At 35.2% G+C, this 20,416-nt stretch overlaps 1 protein-coding gene across 1 annotated transcript; it reads right to left on the minus strand.

Annotated features, from left to right (window-relative positions):
• Positions 1-225: 225 nt before the first annotated feature.
• On the minus strand, positions 226-20,254 carry LOC121382906 (beta-centractin). The gene is made up of 11 exons (XM_041512588.1): positions 20,117-20,254; positions 13,817-13,881; positions 11,608-11,683; positions 10,775-10,900; positions 7,949-8,073; positions 6,709-6,925; positions 6,246-6,338; positions 3,356-3,530; positions 2,609-2,670; positions 2,237-2,277; positions 226-1,857 (listed from the first exon to the last, which is right to left on the minus strand). Exons 1-11 carry the CDS (start codon positions 20,162-20,164, stop codon positions 1,755-1,757), a joined length of 1,131 nt encoding a protein of 376 aa, XP_041368522.1. The 5' UTR covers positions 20,165-20,254; the 3' UTR covers positions 226-1,754.
• Between the last annotated feature and the right edge of the window lie 162 nt (positions 20,255-20,416).

The raw sequence follows: 20,416 nt of genomic DNA on the forward strand, positions 1-20,416 counted from the left end.
CTTAGTAACATCACATCATCCTTGCACGTCTTTTTGCACTACACTGTAAGATCACAGCATTGCAAGAGCTGCATGAAATAAGACATCTGGTAAATTAAGCAATTCTTAATTTACTTTGATGCCTGTTCGATGAAGTAATCATTAATATTGTTCAAACTGTCTCAGATAGTAAATAGAAAATTTAAGGTCCCCCAAAAACAAGAGATTGTGAAGTAAACATTTATATAAGACAAGTCACTGATAATTTAATACATTATTGAATCATATTAATGTACAATCCTCAACACTAACGTGTTATTTAAAATCACATTCAAGACTATCAAGTCTTGAATTGGGCCCAGACTTAATCTACATATAACACATTACATGCAGACTCAATCGGAGACTTGAGCCAGACTCAAGACATTTAAGAATGAGTTCCAACATTAACCAGTCACTGTTTTCACTCAACACCAGTATTTGCAATAATGTATAACTGGTTTTCAAAACCCGATATCTCCACTTATCATCCATTAAAGGCTTTGGTAGGAGATATCGCTGGCACTATAATTTGCATCTCTCCTAATCTTGATTGGTCAAATTTTAATCACAAGACAATATTTTGTTACGTCACTGTGTTGGTTTCAGAGCTAAACCCATCATTAGTGACGCACTACCATTCTGCTGTTAACGAGTCTACCACTGCCAAATATACTGACATTCAACCCACATTACTGACATTGTTTACAACTGTCGCAAATGAAAAGAATGATAATGGACGATAAAAAGAATACCCCCCTTGTGTCTTGTGATATAATTTATCAGCACTCGGATTTTATCAACTCGTGCTGATAAATTGAGATCACAAGATACTGGAGGAGTATCCTATATTTACAACCTTTTAAGACAATGTGATTTTGCTGCAACAGCATATATCACACGAAGCAGTTTTAAGATTCTGTCTAATTGTGTTTTGAAGGAACGTTATTGTTGTACTGCCAAGGTTTTGCCCATGTCTTAGTCTATCATTACTGTTTTTTGTAGGGTTTTAGTGTAGCAATGCCATCCATATTGAATATCATGACTCCTTGTGAATGCAAGCCCAGTTAATCCCATTAACCAAGCAATCAACTCTTATAGTCTGTGTCCTTATCCCTTCAAGATTCCAGCACATCTGTCATCCGATATGCCAGGGGCTTAGTACAAGAAAAACCAGTCCTCAGATTCAGGTGTCTCCATCATGAGTAGAGTGCCCTAACCCATCCCCCACCCCCACCACAACAATCAGATTCAGAACACATCTGTCATGAGTAGACTATGTAATGTGATCAGGGCTCCTACCATTACATCCCCCCACCTCCCACCCAGAAACAGCGCCCTCTATCCAAATATAATGTATACCCTGTAATCCTAGTTCTTCTTAGCTTGAACTTGCATGTTATATATATGTAATGACACACAGAAATAGGTCATTCCACTTCAAGTGAAGAGAAATCACTTTCATAAATGAAAATCGTCCTGTGTAGTTTCTAGCTTCATCATGATGGCTGCTGTATTATGACAATTATATTCAAACTGCAGCACACACTAACAATCTCCACCAATAGCAGATCGTATTACTGCGTCATGTCCTTTGTAACAAACACAACCATTGGTTGTTGGTATCACATGACTGAAACCATGGATACAAGTGCATGTTGTTGCAGCAGATGAAACATAAATATTATAGCATTAACATGTACAGAGACTGGGATAATTTAAAAAGTGTTTAAGTCCTAGAATGTCTTTCGGTGTATCGCCTTCACCCCTTCTTCATTGTATTCCCGTTTCGACACCCACATTTTCTTAAATGTGTCCAGTGAGGCAAGAATAGAACCACTGAAAATAACAAAGAGTACACTTTAACATATAAAATAATCACTTACAACAAGCATTAATTTGTCCCGTAAAGTTAAGCCAATAAAATATGCTTGACAGTGTTAACCCTGCCTCTTATAAACAGCCAAATAAAGAAATATTTTCAATGCCTGATATAAGCAGGCCGAGTCTTTACCACGAATCAATATGATTTGGGACAATAGTAAGATGACCTCTTCAAGACGATGGTTCCCCAACAATCAAAACACTGCTCTCAAATTGAACAACAATAGTTAATGGATCTCTTATGACTTGCACAATTAAACTACAACTACAAGTTGCAATAAGAAAGTGCTGTATTGTGTTCTATATCTTGAGTGTATCAATAGCCCAAACTCACCCTATCCACGTTGAATATAGCCTTTCTTGTGGTGCCGCTATCTGCAAAACAAATATTTAATTACATTTTAACACACTTACTAGTTAGATACAAAATAAGACCCTACTTGCCTTCTATCAACCATTTATTAAAATTATTCTCATATGTACCTGTCAGCTAGTAATACAAACGTATAATATTTTGAGCTAAATTTTCACCTTTAAGAAACACTTTTCCTAACCTTAGTCATGAAAACATTTCTAAAATAAGACAAAAATAGCGGGTGGTGGGGGCATGAGGTGATGGTGTGGGGAGTGGACTGAATTTGCCAATATAAGACTAAATAAATGTTTAAGAAATGGCTATTCTAAAACCATTGGTTTTTATACAAACCTTAATTTTTATATCTTTAGGAGCTTGTTTCTTAACTTCACTAAGCAGTCTATCACCAAAACCTGCAAACAAAACAAGATGTCCAAAGATATTTTAAAAAGAAACATGGAATTACAGACAAACTTTACTGTCTCTATGTTGATGAGAAGAGCTAAATATCAGTCTTTCAAGATAAACATCAACAGTTGAAGTTTAAAGTTTGTTCTATTAACGATACCACCATAGCATGCTGATTAATTAATTATTACCTATCAAACATCGGTAATTAATTATTACCTATCAAACATCGGTAATTAATTATTACCTATCAAACATCGGTAATTAATTATTACCTATCAAACATCGGTAATTCTGACAGTCTTTTGAGGAAACACTTTTTAAAATTTAGAAGCAACTCATTTATTATATGCACTTTTACACAAACAACATTCACTCATTCATTTCAACGTATTTTCATGCTTAGTTCTAATTATGGTTCAAGCATGCTATCCTGGGCACACCTATCAGCTATTTGTCCAGGATTAGATAGTGGTTAGTGAGAGAAGTGTGTGTGGTGGTCTCACACCTACACATTGAGTCATTAAAACACACTCTGAAAGGGAGACGGTACCGGGCTGTGAAGCCAGTACCTACCAGCTGTATGTCCAATGGGCCCACTGACGGGGATCGATCCCACACCAACCGCGCATCAAGTGAGCGCTGTACCACTGGGCTACGTCCTGCCCCTTGAGACTAATTATAGCCTACCTTTAAATAATGTGGATCCTCCCGATAAAACAATGTTATAATAGAGAATTCTCCTAAGGTCCATGTCGGACTTGTTTATAGAGAAGATGAGGACGTCTTGGATTCCCTCAGCTTCATCTCCTACCAGGTCTGGTCGGAACAACAGCTCAGGGGCGCGGAATCTCGCTGGTCCAATCTGGGAAAGAATTTAAATTAAAGAAATAAATTCTTTCCATGTGTCTTTCTTCTATAGTCCTTCTCACGGGGAACACATTTTTTCAAACTATGGAATTTACTACAAGTTATTTATTTGAGCAGATTGCTTTCTAAATTGCACTCAAAAATAGTATTTTTTTTTTCTTTCTGAAACACTTTTACTTTTCTTTTCACGTCAAACCGAAGTGAAATTATTCACAAAAAGTTTGTTTTTATAGGAGAATGGGACGGACTATAGATGGCAGGGCTAGCTGTGGCACTCTCAAAATTCACCATTTGCGAATTTTAAACACAACTGGCGAATTTTATTTTAATTTGGCAAAAGAATTTCATGCTACGATTGATATTTTGTTAAAAATAATGGTGTGTTTCTGCAATTTATTGGAGTTCATTAAATAATTTGGTGAAATTTTCTACACACACAGAACTAGCCCTAGATGGACATTACATATTTAACGAGTCACATCAGGAATTAAGTCTTAGAATTGAAGAAACAAATATACCTGATTTTTGCACAATGTTTTCTAATAATATCCATCCTAGTAAGCCAGCAATAAGTATATATTATTTTACAATACAGAATAAACCACCATTGTCAGTGTCAAAATAACTGTATCATGTTTTGTCCATGCAATAACCTACATATTGAAATGAAGTGTTTTCTTAGTTAATTAGTCTATATCGGTACTTTCAGTGGCCTCCTTGATTCCTGATTGGCAGATGTATATTTCATAGGTAGACAAGCCATTAATTACTGCCGTCTAGACACAAAATTATGTATAGGTGGTATTTTTATAACATCACAGGGTATTGGGATATACCTGCCATCCCTAAAATGGTAATGGACATTATCAGCCGTCATACTTTATTACTGTAAATCATTCTGTAAAAGTCTTGATTAAGTAGACTTTCCCATCTAAAATCACAGAACTGACCAATTACGTAGTCCCCCAAAAAAGAACATTATCACTTGGGTATCGCAAGTTGTCGTTTTTGCTCTAACGTACCATACCAATAGGCCTAATAGTAAGCATTTTTTCTTTCGATTTTTTAAGAGAAAAAAAATACTATAACCCCATTTTGTTCTGTTAATGCAAACTGAAATATATTTAGTTAAATAGTTTATTTTATTATCAAGTCACAAGTCAGATTGATAAAAGCGAAGCACCTTGTCGTCAATGACTGTGTTTGTTTACACTGTGCAGTTGGTAGGAGCTGACATCACTTCGCCACAAGCTAAAATACCGGACGCAACAAAAACAAAAGAAAATTTCTGCACCCAGTTATCAGGAATAATCATGTTTTTTATTAACTCTAAAATTACGTGTTATTCATTTGTTAAAGTGTCAGTATGTGTTGGTGGTCCGGGTATGTATCTTTCCAACACATAGGCTCCTATTCGAGTTTACCTTATACATACGGGCTACATGTGTAGGCACATACTATATTTCAGCAACTTCTTCAAGCATCTGTTTACTTACGGAGAGTGAAGTGAAATAAGTCCTGTTTGCCTTTACTCAATCTCAAGCCCTGTGGTCCTATCACTAATTTATCTCATATCAAGTTAAGTTTTGTTCTAAAAACATTGCTCATCAATTACTCATAACGTGATAATTTACTGCATAAAACCAAGCGTTGATATTGAAAAGGCTCTATAACATACCTCTATTATATTACCGTCTGGAAGCGTGTACTGATAATCTCCTACATGAAACCAAGCGTTGATACTGAAAAGGCTCTATAACATACCTCTATTATATTACCGTCTGGAAACGTGTACTGATAATCTCCTACATGAAACCAAGCGTTGATACTGAAAAGGCTCTATAACATACCTCTATTATATTACCGTCTGGAAGCGTGTACTGATAATCTCCTACATGAAACCAAGCGTTGATACTGAAAAGGCTCTATAACATACCTCTATTATATTACCGTCTGGAAGCGTGTACTGATAATCTCCTACATGAAACCAAGCGTTGATACTGAAAAGGCTCTATAACATACCTCTATTATATTACCGTCTGGAAGCGTGTACTGATAATCTCCTACATGAAACCAAGCGTTGATACTGAAAAGGCTCTATAACATACCTCTATTATATTACCGTCTGGAAGCGTGTACTGATAATCTCCTACATGAAACCAAGCGTTGATACTGAAAAGGCTCTATAACATACCTCTATTATATTACCGTCTGGAAGCGTGTACTGATAATCTCCTACATGAAACCAAGCGTTGATACTGAAAAGGCTCTATAACATACCTCTATTATATTACCGTCTGGAAGCGTGTACTGATAATCTCCTACATGAAACCAAGCGTTGATACTGAAAAGGCTCTATAACATACCTCTATTATATTACCGTCTGGAAGCGTGTACTGATAATCTCCTACATGAAACCAAGCGTTGATACTGAAAAGGCTCTATAACATACCTCTATTATATTACCGTCTGGAAGCGTGTACTGATAATCTCCTACATGAAACCAAGCGTTGATACTAAAAAGGCTCTATAACATACCTCTATTATATTACCGTCTGGAAGCGTGTACTGATAATCTCCTACATGAAACCAAGCGTTGATACTAAAAAGGCTCTATAACATACCTCTATTATATTACCGTCTGGAAGCGTGTACTGATAATCTCCTACATGAAACCAAGCGTTGATACTAAAAAGGCTCTATAACTTACCTCTATTATATTACCGTCTGGAAGTGTGTACTGGATCTTTTCCGTTTCGGAGCTCTCCTCTTTCAGTGGATTTAAAGACAGATAGCACAGTTTCTGAAATCACAACCATCAAGCAGCTGTTAAAGCAGTCAAAACATCTGCACATAACACACACCTTTAATTAACCAACTGTTATAATGTTAAACAATTCTACCTTTTTCAACCAACATGTCTGTAAACAGCTTCAATCAATCACATTTCGTATTATCTTAATAAAACATTTCAGAATACTGGAACAGACAGTTGCAATCTCACTCAGACATTTTAAACCTGCAATTAGTACTTAAAAACTAATAGTTTGACTTCCAGATTTTATTAAGTCAAAACAATTTGATTTTCATTCTTTTGTTACATTGAGTACATTTTAAAGTAATTTTAAACTATAATAAGCTGCCTGCTCTGAAACCTGATACACATCAATTACCTCTTTAATGACCTTCACTGCCTCAAACTCGGCTGACGTGTGGAAGTTGAAGCCCTCTTTCCTGAGGAGTAGGCGGAGGTATCGCGTGACGTCGCGGCCAGCGATGTCCACCCTCATGATGCTGTGCGGCATCGCGAAGCCCTCGCAGATGGGGACCGCATGGGTGACACCGTCACCAGAGTCCAGCACCACACCTGTCGTCCTGCCCGTCGCGTATCTGTAATACAGTTAAACCAGGCTTCTTTATTACTTTACAAGATGGCCTCAACATATTCAACATCATTTATTCACCCAAAATACAAACACAACTTCAGTCAGTTTCCAAAGTTATTTGTCATTTTGAACTTACATTTTGCAACCTCAAATTATAAAAAAACAACTGACTAACACTTTTTGTGTTTGATAAAGGTATTGGAAAATTAATGTTGTTGGTCTATCCTAAATGGTTATATATAATACAAATATACCCGGAACAATAGCTTTAAAGAAAAAAAGTTACAATCTTATTTTGTTTAATGACACCACTAGAGCACACAAATGTATTAATCACTGGCTAGTACTGGATGTGAAAAACATAGTCTTCAAAGAAAACCCACATTTAATGACACCACTAGAGCACACAAATGTATTAATCACTGGCTAGTACTGGATGTGAAAAACATAGTCTTCAAAGAAAACCCACATTTTTCCACCTGTAGCAAGGGATCTTTTATAAACACTTTTCCATAAGCTTATAAGCAGGACAACAAATACCATGGCCTTTCATATACCAGTTTTGGGCACTGGTTAGGACAGGAATATAATTAAGGAACACTATTAAATGCTATGGTTGGAATGGGAAAACCCCAATCAGACAATGAGTCCACCAAGGGGGTTTGATCCTACTACTAGTTTTAAAACAATGCGATGTTACAATCTACTGGCGACCATCATTTTCAAGTTACGTTTGAACAATAAGACTTCTTAAAAATAAGACTTCTTTGTTATTTTACTCTCAAAATTAATGTGAAAATATTGAACACTTCGTTTTTTGGAAGAAATATTTCATTTAAATATTAATAAACTGAACAAATTAAAAATATACTGTGAAGTTTGTACCCATTTTATTTTTGAGACTAAAAAGGTGTGTGTGTGTGTGTGCGCCCGCGTACTTAATATAATTTGAGTGAAATATATAAATATTTCCATATTAAAGACAATTTAAAACAACAAAGAGAAGAAAAATTATAAACAAACTTACAAACTTAAAACAGCTTGCATTGAAATAAATAAGGCTGGTACATTAAAAGTTTCAAAGAAGATTTCTGCAGCTTTTTCTCGATTTCTTCTTGGGTTGAGAGGTGCTTCTGTTAAAAGAACTGGATGCTGCAACAACGAAAAACACAAAAGTAAATTAATTATTAAGAAATGAGCAAAGACATGACTGATATATCACAAAGACAGTGTGGTATGTGCTATTCTATAACAAATCTATAAAAGATCCCTTGCTGCCGTTTGGTAGAGAAGTCTAATGTCACACTAGCGTGTTTTACATGTCATTATCTAGATCACAATTCAAAATAGCTATGTTAGACAACAACCAACCATTGTGCCGAAATGTCATTGGGAACAAATATTCCTTATCTTTCCTTATGAACACAAATATTCATAACATTTTAATACATATTTCTATGATTAATTTGGAGAGGGGTGTGTATGGTATGGTCATGAACATGAAGCAATGTGTATGCTTATGAATACACCAGTCAGTTGGCTGGATTGGAACCTTTATTTGTTATAAAAAACCCAATCAGTTGGCTGGATTGGAACCTTTATTTGTTGTCATTTAAAATAATAAGTCAGTTGGCAAGATTCGAACATATTACCCAACCTGCATAGCATTTTGACAATCCATTGAATTGCCCCATGCTTATAAACCTTAAAGTCTAGACTTTAATAAAGTCCAGACTTTAACGTCATGGCACCACCATTCAAATAGCATTACGTTAAAGTCTAGACTTTATTAAAGTCTAGATTTTAAGGTTTATAAGCACGGGCCATGGTATAAGAAATGGGTTCCCATAACTTGTTTTCATGGAACCTAAAAACAGCTTCCGATGGGTTCCCATGATCTCAGGGCACGGAACGCAAAAAGTGTTTTCCATGAAATTTGAAATCCTATGGCTTGGAAGTGATGTGTATGGTCATGAATATAAAGTATGTGTATGGTCATGAATATGAAGTATGTGTATGGTCATGAATATGAAGTATGTGTATGGTCATGAATATGAAGTATGTGTATGGTCATGAATATAAAGTATGTGTATGGTCATGAATATAAAGTATGTGTATGGTCATGAATATAAAGTATGTGTATGGTCATGAATATGAAGTGATGTGTATGGTCATGAATATAAAGTGTGTGTATGGTCTATGAATATAAAGTATGTGTATGGTCATGAATATGAAGTGATATGTATGGTCATGAATATAAAGTATGTGTATGGTCATGAACATGAAATGATGTGTATGGTCATGAATATAAAGTATGGATATGGTCATGACTATAAAGAATGTGTATGGTCATGAATATAAAGTGTGTATGGTCATGAATATGAAGTATATGTATGCTCATGAACATGAAGTGATGTGTATGCTCATAAACATGAAGTGATGTATATGCTCATGAACATGAAGTGATGTGTATGGTCATGAATATGAAGCAATGTGTATGATCATGAATATAAAGTATGTGTATGGTCATGAACATGAAGCAATGTGTATGGTCATGAACATGAAGCAATGTGTATGGTCACGAACATTAAGTGATGTGTATGTTCATGAATATGAAGCAATGTGTATGGACATGAACATGAAGCGATGTGTATGGTCATGAACATGAAGCGATGTGTATGGTCATGAACATGAAGAGATGTGTATGGTCATGAACATGAAGCGATGTGTATGTTCATGAAGTGATGTGTATGGTTATGAATATGAAGTGATGTTTATGGTCATGAATATAAAGTATGTGTATGGTCATGAACATGAAGTGATGTGTATGCTCATAAACATGAAGTGATGTGTATGCTCATGAACATGAAGCGATGTGTATGGTCATGAACATGAAGCGATGTGTATGATCATGAATATAAAGTATGTGTATGGTCATGAATATGAAGTGATGTGTATGGTCATGAACATGAAGCAATGTGTATGGTCATGAACATTAAGCGATGTGTATGGTCATGAATATGAAGCGATGTGTATGTTCATGAAGTGATGTGTATGGTTATGAATATGAAGTGATGTTTATGGTCATGAATATAAAGTATGTGTATGGTCATGAACATGAAGTGATGTGTATGCTCATAAACATGAAGTGATGTGTATGCTCATGAACATGAAGTGATGTGTATGGTCATGAACATGAAGCGATGTGTATGATCATGAATATAAAGTATGTGTATGGTCATGAATATGAAGTGATGTGTATGGTCATGAACATGAAGCAATGAGTATGGTCATGAACATTAAGCGATGTATATGGTCATGAACATGAAGCGATGTGTATGGTCATGAACATGAAGCGATGTGCATGGTCATGAACATGAAGCGATGTGTATGGTCATGAAGATGCAGCGATGTGTATGGTCATGAAGATGAAGTGATGTGTATGGTCATGAACATTAAGCGATGTGTATGGTCATGAATATGAAGCGATGTGTATGCTCATGAACATGAAGCAATGTGTATGGTCATGAATATAAAGTGATGTGTATGGTCATGAACATGAAGTGATGTTTATGGTCATGAACATGAAGCGATGTGTATGGTCATGAACATGGAGCGATGTGTATGGTCATGAACATGGAGCGATGTGTATGGTCATGAACATGGAGCGATGTGTATGGTCATCATACTAATGAACATGAAGTGATGTGTATGGTCATGGCCATGAAGTGATGTGTATGGTCATGAACATGAAGCAATGTGTATGGTCATGAACATGAAGCAATGTGTATGGTCATGAACATGAAGTGATGTGTATGGTCATGACTGTGGATTAGAAATGGCTGACAGTTACCTCCTCTGAGAATGTCTGTAGCTGGTCTTTGGAATAAATATACTGCCATATCCTCTCCATGTCATTCCAGTCCGTCACTATCCCGTGCTCCATCGGGTACCGGATAGACAGCAGTCCCTTGTGTTCCTACAGTTCACACATTTACAATTAGTAAGACAGGGTACCGGATAGACAGCAGTCCCTTTGGTTCCTACAGTTCACACATTTACAATTAGTAAGACAGGGTACCGGATAGACAGCAGTCCCTTGTGTTCCTACAGTTCACACATTTACAATTAGGACAGGGTACCGGATAGACAGCAGTCCCTTGTGTTCCTACAGTTCACACATTTACAATTAGTAAGTCACAGTACAAGTCATACACAATACACACAGCTGTTAGCCTAATTCAAATTATGTTGTCACCATACTTGGTTTAAACAATATTTATTACCACAAATCAAATACAGTAGTGTGGGATTGCCAACAGGCATTTATCTATATCAAGGCCTCTCCCTACATTTAAGGAAAACATATATTTTGTAAATCAAGATGACCGTGTGATTGTATTTCATAATACACAGCATTTATTGTGGTATATTTCCGAGTAGATGGCTGTTTTTAGACAATAGACTGATTCTTTTAAGTTTAGCACCTTCTTAACTATGTAATTATTAATCAATAAAGTTTTTAAGACATTTTACTGTAAAAATAAGCCAGAGCAGAAGTTACAATAGCTGATAAAATGTGCTGGTTAATTCAGTAGAACTGACTGACTGCACATCTCTATGACCAACATAAACAGTGATTGTATGAACATAAACACTGATTGTATGAACGTAGTAGAGAAATACCTCAGCTTCTGGTCCTCGGAACACATCCCCTTCAAGAGCTCCCGCCATCACTCGTACATGTTTGGGACGACCAACACTGTTTACAAAAAGAAAATGATACATGCTAGTAAGATATATTTCTTTACATGTCTGTTTTTTTATCCTGGTTGTAAAATTGTCTTTAAAAATTGTACAACGTGCAGATTGCTTCTGCAGTCATTGATTGGATGGCTTGAAAAAAAAAGAGACTTTGGTTGGGCATCCAGAAACCAAATTTTCATATCTCCTAAGTTCAAAAGCCATAACTCTATGAAAAATGGGAACATTGCCATTTAGTTCAAACTAGATCTGTAAAAGAAAATGATAAAGCTATACACAAAATTTCAGCTCAATACTTTGAGGTATTGTAACACCCCCCCCCCCCCCCCCCCCAAAAAAAACAAACCCACAAAACAACCACCACATTTTTGTATTTCCTAAGTTCAAAGGCCATAACTCTGTCAAACATGGGTAACAGAACATAATAAAGTTATACACAAAATGTCAGCTCAGTACCTCAAGGCACTGTCAAAAAACCATCCAGAACACTACGTGGGACAGACAGACAGGAAACCATAGTCCCATCCAGTAGGGGACTAAATACCAGTGGGTAAAAATGAGAATGACCAACTCCCTACATGGATTTAGAAATTATCTGTTACTTGAGAATGAATATTGTAAAACCTTCGCCAAAGGCTCAGATTTACATCATACTTCACTCGGGACAGATAATCTGTAAATAAACCAAATTCACTTTGCAAACTGATCATACTTTATTATTCATTCATATCACGGTTTAAAAAAAAGTATAATACTGTATAGTAACTAGTGATCAGGTATGGACATTAATAACTACTGGTCAGGTATGGACATCAGTAACTAGTGGTCAGGTATGGACATCAGTAACTAGTGGTCAGGTATAGACATCAGTAACTAGTAATCAGGTATGGACATTAGTAACTAGTGGTCAGGTATGGACATCAGTAACAAGTGGTCAGGTATGGACATCAGTAACTAGTGGTCAGGTATAGACATCAGTAACTAGTGGTCAGGTATGGACATCAGTAACTAGTGGTCAGGTATAGACATCAGTAACTAGTGATCAAGTATGGACATCAGTATCAAGTGGTCAAGTGTGGACATTAGTAACTAGTGATCAAGTATGGACATTAGTAACTAGTGATCAAGTGTTGACATTAGTAACTGGTGATCAAGTGTGGACATTAGTAACTGGTGATCAAGTGTGGACATTAGTAACTGGTGATCAAGTGTGGACATTAGTAACTAGTGATCAAGTGTGGACATTAGTAACTAGTGATCAAGTGTGGACATTATTAACTGGTGATCAAGTGTGGACATTAGTAACAAGTGTTAAAGTGTAGACACTGATAAGCGAGTGAACACACAAGTATAATGTGAAACAGCTGTCGGTTTCAGGTGACAATACACTAACAATTCAATAAACAGTTTACGTGTTACAAAGGACCACTGCTCTGCTATGTGAATCAATCAATGTCCTCCACCAACAAACTCGCTCCACAACCAGTTGGGTAATAAGTAACAGATGCTGTTACTTCATTCAAAGCTAAAGTTGTGTAGCTATCTAACACCAGTAAATTTGTATTAAAGCTTGACTGTTATATTCATTATATAAATAATGGACATTTCCAGTACTCATCCATGTCCGATATACCTGTACATCGAGGTTTTCTCTCATTTGTTCACAGTACATACATGTTAATATGTCAGAATATGTCAGAATATCAATCAACTTGCAGCTTTTAGTATTACTAAACGCAGTGAATCAAATATGCAAGAGGCAACATGTTGTCTGTCTATTTACATCTTTTGATGTCCATCACTTTGATATATACGACCCAACAGGCTGAACTGCTGATCTCGCTAGCTACCTGTAAATTCAGGACTAGTTCTTCCTCTTACCAAATTTGCCAGATGCAGATGTTAACAAAAGTACCGGTCAGGTACATGTTCAACCCATCAGGAGTTTGATAGAGAAACATATACATTAAAGAATGTGTTACTTGTACATCCCTGGCAATTAAAAACATTTATCATGGCAAAAAATATGACGTGGAAAAATAATCTGCACTTTATTATAAAGTTCATGAGAAAGAGTTTACTTTGTCAGTATTATACAAAATAAAAAATAATTTAAAAAATCAATACTTACTAGTTCGGAAAGATGTACTTTGGTACTTGGTCCCCTGCAAAACCTGCTTTGATAACACCAGACCCCTAATAAAATTAAACAGAAATACTATTTGTCTTGAGAAATTTAAACAAACTGCCCAACCTTTACAGAGTTGTGATATACAAACTCATGTATGTACCACATTTTACAGACTATACAATGCACCCTTAAATAACCTGCACTTGTGCTTTAACACATTTTACAGGTACCATGAATATAACTTTTAAGACACTCTTGAGGTATTTACAGTGAACTCCGACATTCATTAGCAAACTGGCAAGTTACATGTTACCAAACAGATATTGATATATATTATATATATTGTCATAGATATTTATTTTTCAAAGACAATGGCTTAGGTCTAAATGTGTCTGTATAATAAAATGCTAATTTTATTATAAGTTGACTCTTTTGAATAATTTTCAAGAAAATATTCTACATCAGGGCTTGACCTTAGCAGTAACCTGAGGGTATTTTGACTACAGATAGACTACCAGTTGTCTAAACCAGGTAGTCAGTCGGGCTACTAAATGTTTTGGCATGTCCACAGGGTTGAAAATTAGCAGTCACCCGTGGCGACCTTTATTGGTTACGGGCGACTTAAGAATTTTACAAAGGTAATCCTTTGGGTGACCATCGATTTTAGAGTCAGGCAAGTATGGTACTACCAGTTAAAAAAGAAACGCACTGACACTGAATCGAATGACCAATGTGACAAAAGACACTGCGTCTCTGCTAGTGCGAACAACAGATCTGGCAGGAGATATTATTGCACGTTCTATATTTTGACAGCGCAGGACTGACCAGACTCAGTCTCAGCTTCTACGATTTTGGTCTGAGGCTGTAAACAAATATAGCTCAAACAACTGCAGACAATTGAATTTTGTTTTTTGAATATGTCGGATTATTGTAATGGCCTGGATACGCCATAAATATCTAGTAGACCTACTTTTTGACATTATTAAATGTTATGGAACAAATGAATCCTATTTAATTAGCTCACTAATATTTTATTATAGGACAAAATCAAAATTTATCTTGTAGTTTTAACTCACACTAACAATGAAATTTTCCAGTAAACATAAAATTCATATAAAAACATTAATCTATTAAATTGTAAACCCATACCATCTGAAATAACCTTTTAGTGTAAATAATAATAAAAAAATTATTTATAAAACTGCATAGGTTAAATTTGTTCTGATACAGGTTTTAAGGCAATTGATGGCACATCCAAAGTAATCTAAAGGACAAAACCATAATACGAGATCAGGGCCGTATCTCTGCACGATGCAGAGTCAAATGGCAAAATAGTGGATGATTCCATCAATGTTTATCTAGTGCCTCGTCTATAGGAGGACAGCCATCCCCGAAGAAATCCTTTACTGAAGAATTCATTTCTCTTGCATTGCCATAAAGAGGACTGCCACTCAGAGTAATTTACTAAAACACGTGCAGTTCTATTTTTTAAGGCTTCAGTCTTTGTACTGCATTATCGATTACTTCAGAGACATGGGCTGTTCTAGCATATTTCTTTACACCTGTATTAAAAATTATATTTAATATGTATCATATAATGGTACCGTATTTGACCGGAAATAAGCCCATGTCTTTGAATAAGCCCCCCTCCGTTTTGATAGCATTTAAGAAATTAGGCCCTCATTCGTAAATAAGCCCACCCCAACTTCGTCACCTTATAAATAACATGAAATTGCAAGTTTGCTCAAAGTTCATTTAAAAGGTCATACCTCCTGCAGATAATTAAACACAAATGTAACACAATATTTTACCACCAGTGAGATTTAGCAGTCTAACAATAACAGTGTGTAACATTGTTTTCAATTTCATGCCTGCAGTATTTCTCTGAAGTATCCAAGCCCAAGTATGAACTAAAAACCAATGTCTATTTTTACCACCACACTGGGTTCGCAGTTAATGATAATTAAGCCAATACCGTATTCTGATTGGCTAAGAACAATGACCTTAGATTGACAATTCTTTGTAGTGTAAGCTGGCTGCCTGTGTCAGAAACGTTTGTATACCCTATTGAGTTTGTTGTTAATTGCTGTTGTTTTAAGTCTTCTCAGCATTAAATTTTGGATGTAAATAAACAGCACTGGTAAGTAATTGTAACATAGAAGGTGTGTTTCTGATAATTAGATACTAGTAAAAAACCCACAATATAATTAATAAACAATTATTATTTATTAATAACAAATGGAACACTAATTAACAGATATGCTACTGAACGTTTTTTGTTTTCTTCCTAGTTCATTTAAGTATTGTTATTTATTTTAATTATTATTATTAAAAAAAATTTCAACAAAACTGGCCCCATGTCTGGGAATAAGCCCACCCCATGCTAAGCTCACAATGAGTTGTCTTGGCCCCCTGGGCTTATTTCCGGTCAAACATGGTACTAGTAATTTGTGAAAAAATATTTTTTATTTATAATAGATTTCTTTTTACAAAATGTTTATTTGGGTTGGTATGGGTTTAAAACTTAATATGTTTTTAATATGAACGCCAATTCTTCGTTTTTCTTGACGCAAATGACTATATACATGATTATTATACATGGTTGTTATTCAAGTTTTGATTTTCGCTGTGTAGTTAAGTTGGAGGGCTAGTTGAATTTGAGAAGGGCCAGTAAGATTGTTCGTCAACTGGCCCTGCTGGCGACCATGGTTTTCATGTTAATTTTCAACCCTGTGTTCAGTCACTCCACAATACAAGAAGACGTTTAATTCATTGGTGTCTAAATTCCACCTTTCATGTGTGCACTCTCTGCTGCCAGGAGTCACTGTAACTGCTAATTGCTCCCCTAGTCTGACCCACAGGAGACAATTGCAATATATGATTTAGTGAAATAAAGGAGTATATTTGCCAATGGTAGGATTTTTTAACATAATGGACTAATACAAATAATTTGATTTAATTCAGTGGCTAGATATACAGGGTTTGTAATGGGTCATGGAAATCCTGGAAAGTAATGGAATTTTCATTGGGTCATGGGTTATCTATTCGTAGTCATTTATGACAATCAACAACACAGCCTGTTGTTTTGACGCCTACTTATAACTAATGCCTAAGCCCTTGTATGATCAAGACTATTTGCTGCTAGCTAAAGTCTAAACTAAACCATAACTTAATCGCCATTTATTTCCTTCCAGGCTACCTATGCAAATTGTCAGATTATTGTTTTCAAAATTAATATATTAAGTTAAAGAAATGTATAAATTGACAAATATTTTCAATGTTAAAATTATGAATCTTTCTTACAAATTATTTTTAATTAAATCTCTCATTGTTTACTGTAGCTTTGCACAAGAACCTCGCTCAAAACAGTCCTTGGCTTTGAAAAACAAAGGCGAGTGAAAAATCGCACACCTCAAAATGCTTAGGCGAGTGAAAAATCGCACTCATCAAAATGCTACGGTGAGTGAAAACCAGGTATTATTAATTTATTAATTCATGAAGTAACTGGTACATGTAAATGCAGACATGTTGCAAAAATTAACCAATAAACCAATAATGTTTTTTTCTAATTTTATGTTGTTTGGTTCATTAGTGTAGTCAGACTTCTTTTCCCTTTCAGGAATGGAGTTATAATTTATTAAACAGTTTCAGGAGTAGTACTATAGAAATATAATTATGACATGCATACACTGATGCAGACAATTTAATTTTTAAGTTACAATATGTAATATTCAGATAATTTGATGCACACAATTATTTATATATATATATATATATATATATATATATATATATATATATATATATATATATATATATATATATACCTTTTTAGTGTTAGATGATATAGGAATCAAGTTGTCTTGAATTTCATTATTATGTACAACGAACATGATTAGGATAGTTGGGATGGAAAAAAGTCCCACTGGTTCCGAGGATGTGGTTCATGAACTACGACCCAAGCATCTCAGGTGTGCACTACACTCACATTATTAAAACCTTTTTTTTGGAAGAATTTGTGAAATGTAGGCCTACAATTACTTCAATTGATAGTGTTGGTTGGGACATTGACATTTACGTGGCATTTTTAATTCAACAATTACGCAACCAGTCTCCCTCCCTCAACATTTTGTAACACGTCATTTGACCTACTGCTACAAGTTACGAACAGCTCTGACAGCGTTACGTCATTGATCTAGAATGGCCCCAATATTGTTGATAAAAATATATACAAACTCTGACAAAATCTGTCATTACAAAAGATTTTATTCCAAACGTGGAATGCCAGAATAAAGATAATAAAAAACACCATAATTTTAGACACCATCAATGCGTAATAAGTTGTCAAGTAGACCAGCGTGTGCGTGAAGAATTCCAAGAGTAAAAATAATCTGATCTCGATAGCTCTGATTGGTCAATATGCCACAGAGGACTGCGCATCAAATCATGTTCCAGACACACGGTCTGTGACTTTCTAACATACGAAACAAAAATTAAATAGTATCAATGATCATTGATTAGTTACTGTAGTGTGTACATATATACATATATAAATAACATATGCACATTCATTAACCTCTGGCTGAAATACAAATATTTAAATGAAGTTTTATTTATGGGTTTTTTAAAGATAAAAAAGAAAAATAATAGATGTAAAAAAAATACCTAGGCTTATTCCTACATACCTATTATCATTTCTTTTCCTTCTTTTTGTTATTCCTGTCTAAATTTCATTTTTTTTTTTTTTTTAAAGAAAGTATAAAATTATACGATTGCCATTTTTGCGACCTCACATAACTTTGTATGCTAACAGTTATGAACTAATTGAGGCAATTTTACTGACATCGCTGATTTCTGTAACACGTTCATTTATGTAGGCTACAGAAGCCACTATTTAATTCAATCCCTTTTCTCTTTTTGTCATAACTACATGTATATGAACAGTATAAATGAGTTATTCTTATGAGACGTTGTGATCTATTACCATACGAAAGTGGACTGTTTCTAATTAATAATAAATTAAATAGGCAAAGAAGTTTTGATCGGATTGGTACATCTTCGAAGATGTCTATTAAACCAGTGTTTTCCAATTTGTACAGCAAAGATAAGTACCAGTCATATATTAAAATCTTGCATGTACGCTACCATTCTCGTAAAAAAAAAAACAATTCTGGTATTATTAAATGGATCTTTCTATCAGCTAGCCTACATACGGTAAATAGTGGCAATTAATATACACAATTATTTTATCTGTGCTGTTTGTGAAGTGTAACGTCTGGGGTCGAATTTTACGCTATTCTGTAAATAGTAAATTTCTAAACTGAATAGTAAAACAATTCTTCTAATATTCCGTCATGAAAGTGAAAATAAAGCATGGAATACCGAAAATCGCCTGTGACTATTCCGCATTTTTCTGCAAAAAAAATCCTCGCGCTACTAAGACCTTTCTCATGCACTTACCAGTACAAAATAAACGTCTTTTTGATCGAAACTAATGTTTGGAGCAAGTTCATTTGTAATTCCAGCCAGTACGCAGTAATGCATAGACTGGTATATAAACAATTGTTCGTTACGCAATGTTGTACAGGGCGACGTAGCACAGTCAGGAAAACTAGTGGTACATTAATAATTGAAGGGATAGTACATTTTTAGATGGAATAGTGTTTTTTTAAATTCACTATTCCTTTGGGATAGTAGTAAAAAAAAAAAAAAAATCAAACCCTGAACATGCATTATTTTTCACACTTGCCAGGTTGAAATTACGTGCACTGTACTAGTGCGATCGCACCCACGCACCTTAAAAGGCAAGGTCTATCAAAATGGCATCTAACCTTATCACGTGATAACACACACACACGACATGTGACTTGCATAAAATAACATGACAATAAAATTGTATTTTCCAGTTTAGCATAGAAAAGGGTACTATCACCCCGATTGGGATTTCTCACAAATTCCATTATGTGTTGAGCAAGCCACCAGGTGGTTGCTACCCAATCACCCAATTCCAATCATCCAATGTGACCATCTACAAGCACAACATTGATTAGCCTATGCACCTTCTCACAAGGCAAAGCAGCACATACCACAGATTTTGTGCACAGGTTATTTAATGCAAAATTAGATCCTGCATTGAACCAATCTATCTATCAGAGCTTCGGCCAATGCCCTATGTGTGGCTACTATGAGTCATACATCCCACATTCATTTGGCCACAGAAATGACAGATTGCTCCGGCAGACATCAGACGGAGCCAACGTTACCGTACAAATGCAATATGGTTTTATAAATTAAACTCACATTGTCTATTACAACGGGCTGATTTGCAATTACATCATAGGTCTCCATACAGACAGTAAATCCTGTCTATTTGAATCGATTTTACATAAAGTTATCTATTTCACTTTTGCAACATTAACTACTTCCGGTTTTGGAAAGCATGATGGGAAAATATCAAATAATACCTTCAATATATTATTTATATGTTGCAAAATGAAATAATCCGCTAACGATTTGCTTATTATATATTCATTTAAAAAAAAGAAAAAAGAAGAGAAAACGATTATTGTTAAATGAAAGTGTGCTAATATGATTTACAGG

This window comes from Gigantopelta aegis, chromosome 10 (genome assembly GCF_016097555.1).
Source record: "Gigantopelta aegis isolate Gae_Host chromosome 10, Gae_host_genome, whole genome shotgun sequence".
Taxonomy (NCBI): domain Eukaryota; kingdom Metazoa; phylum Mollusca; class Gastropoda; order Neomphalida; family Peltospiridae; genus Gigantopelta; species Gigantopelta aegis.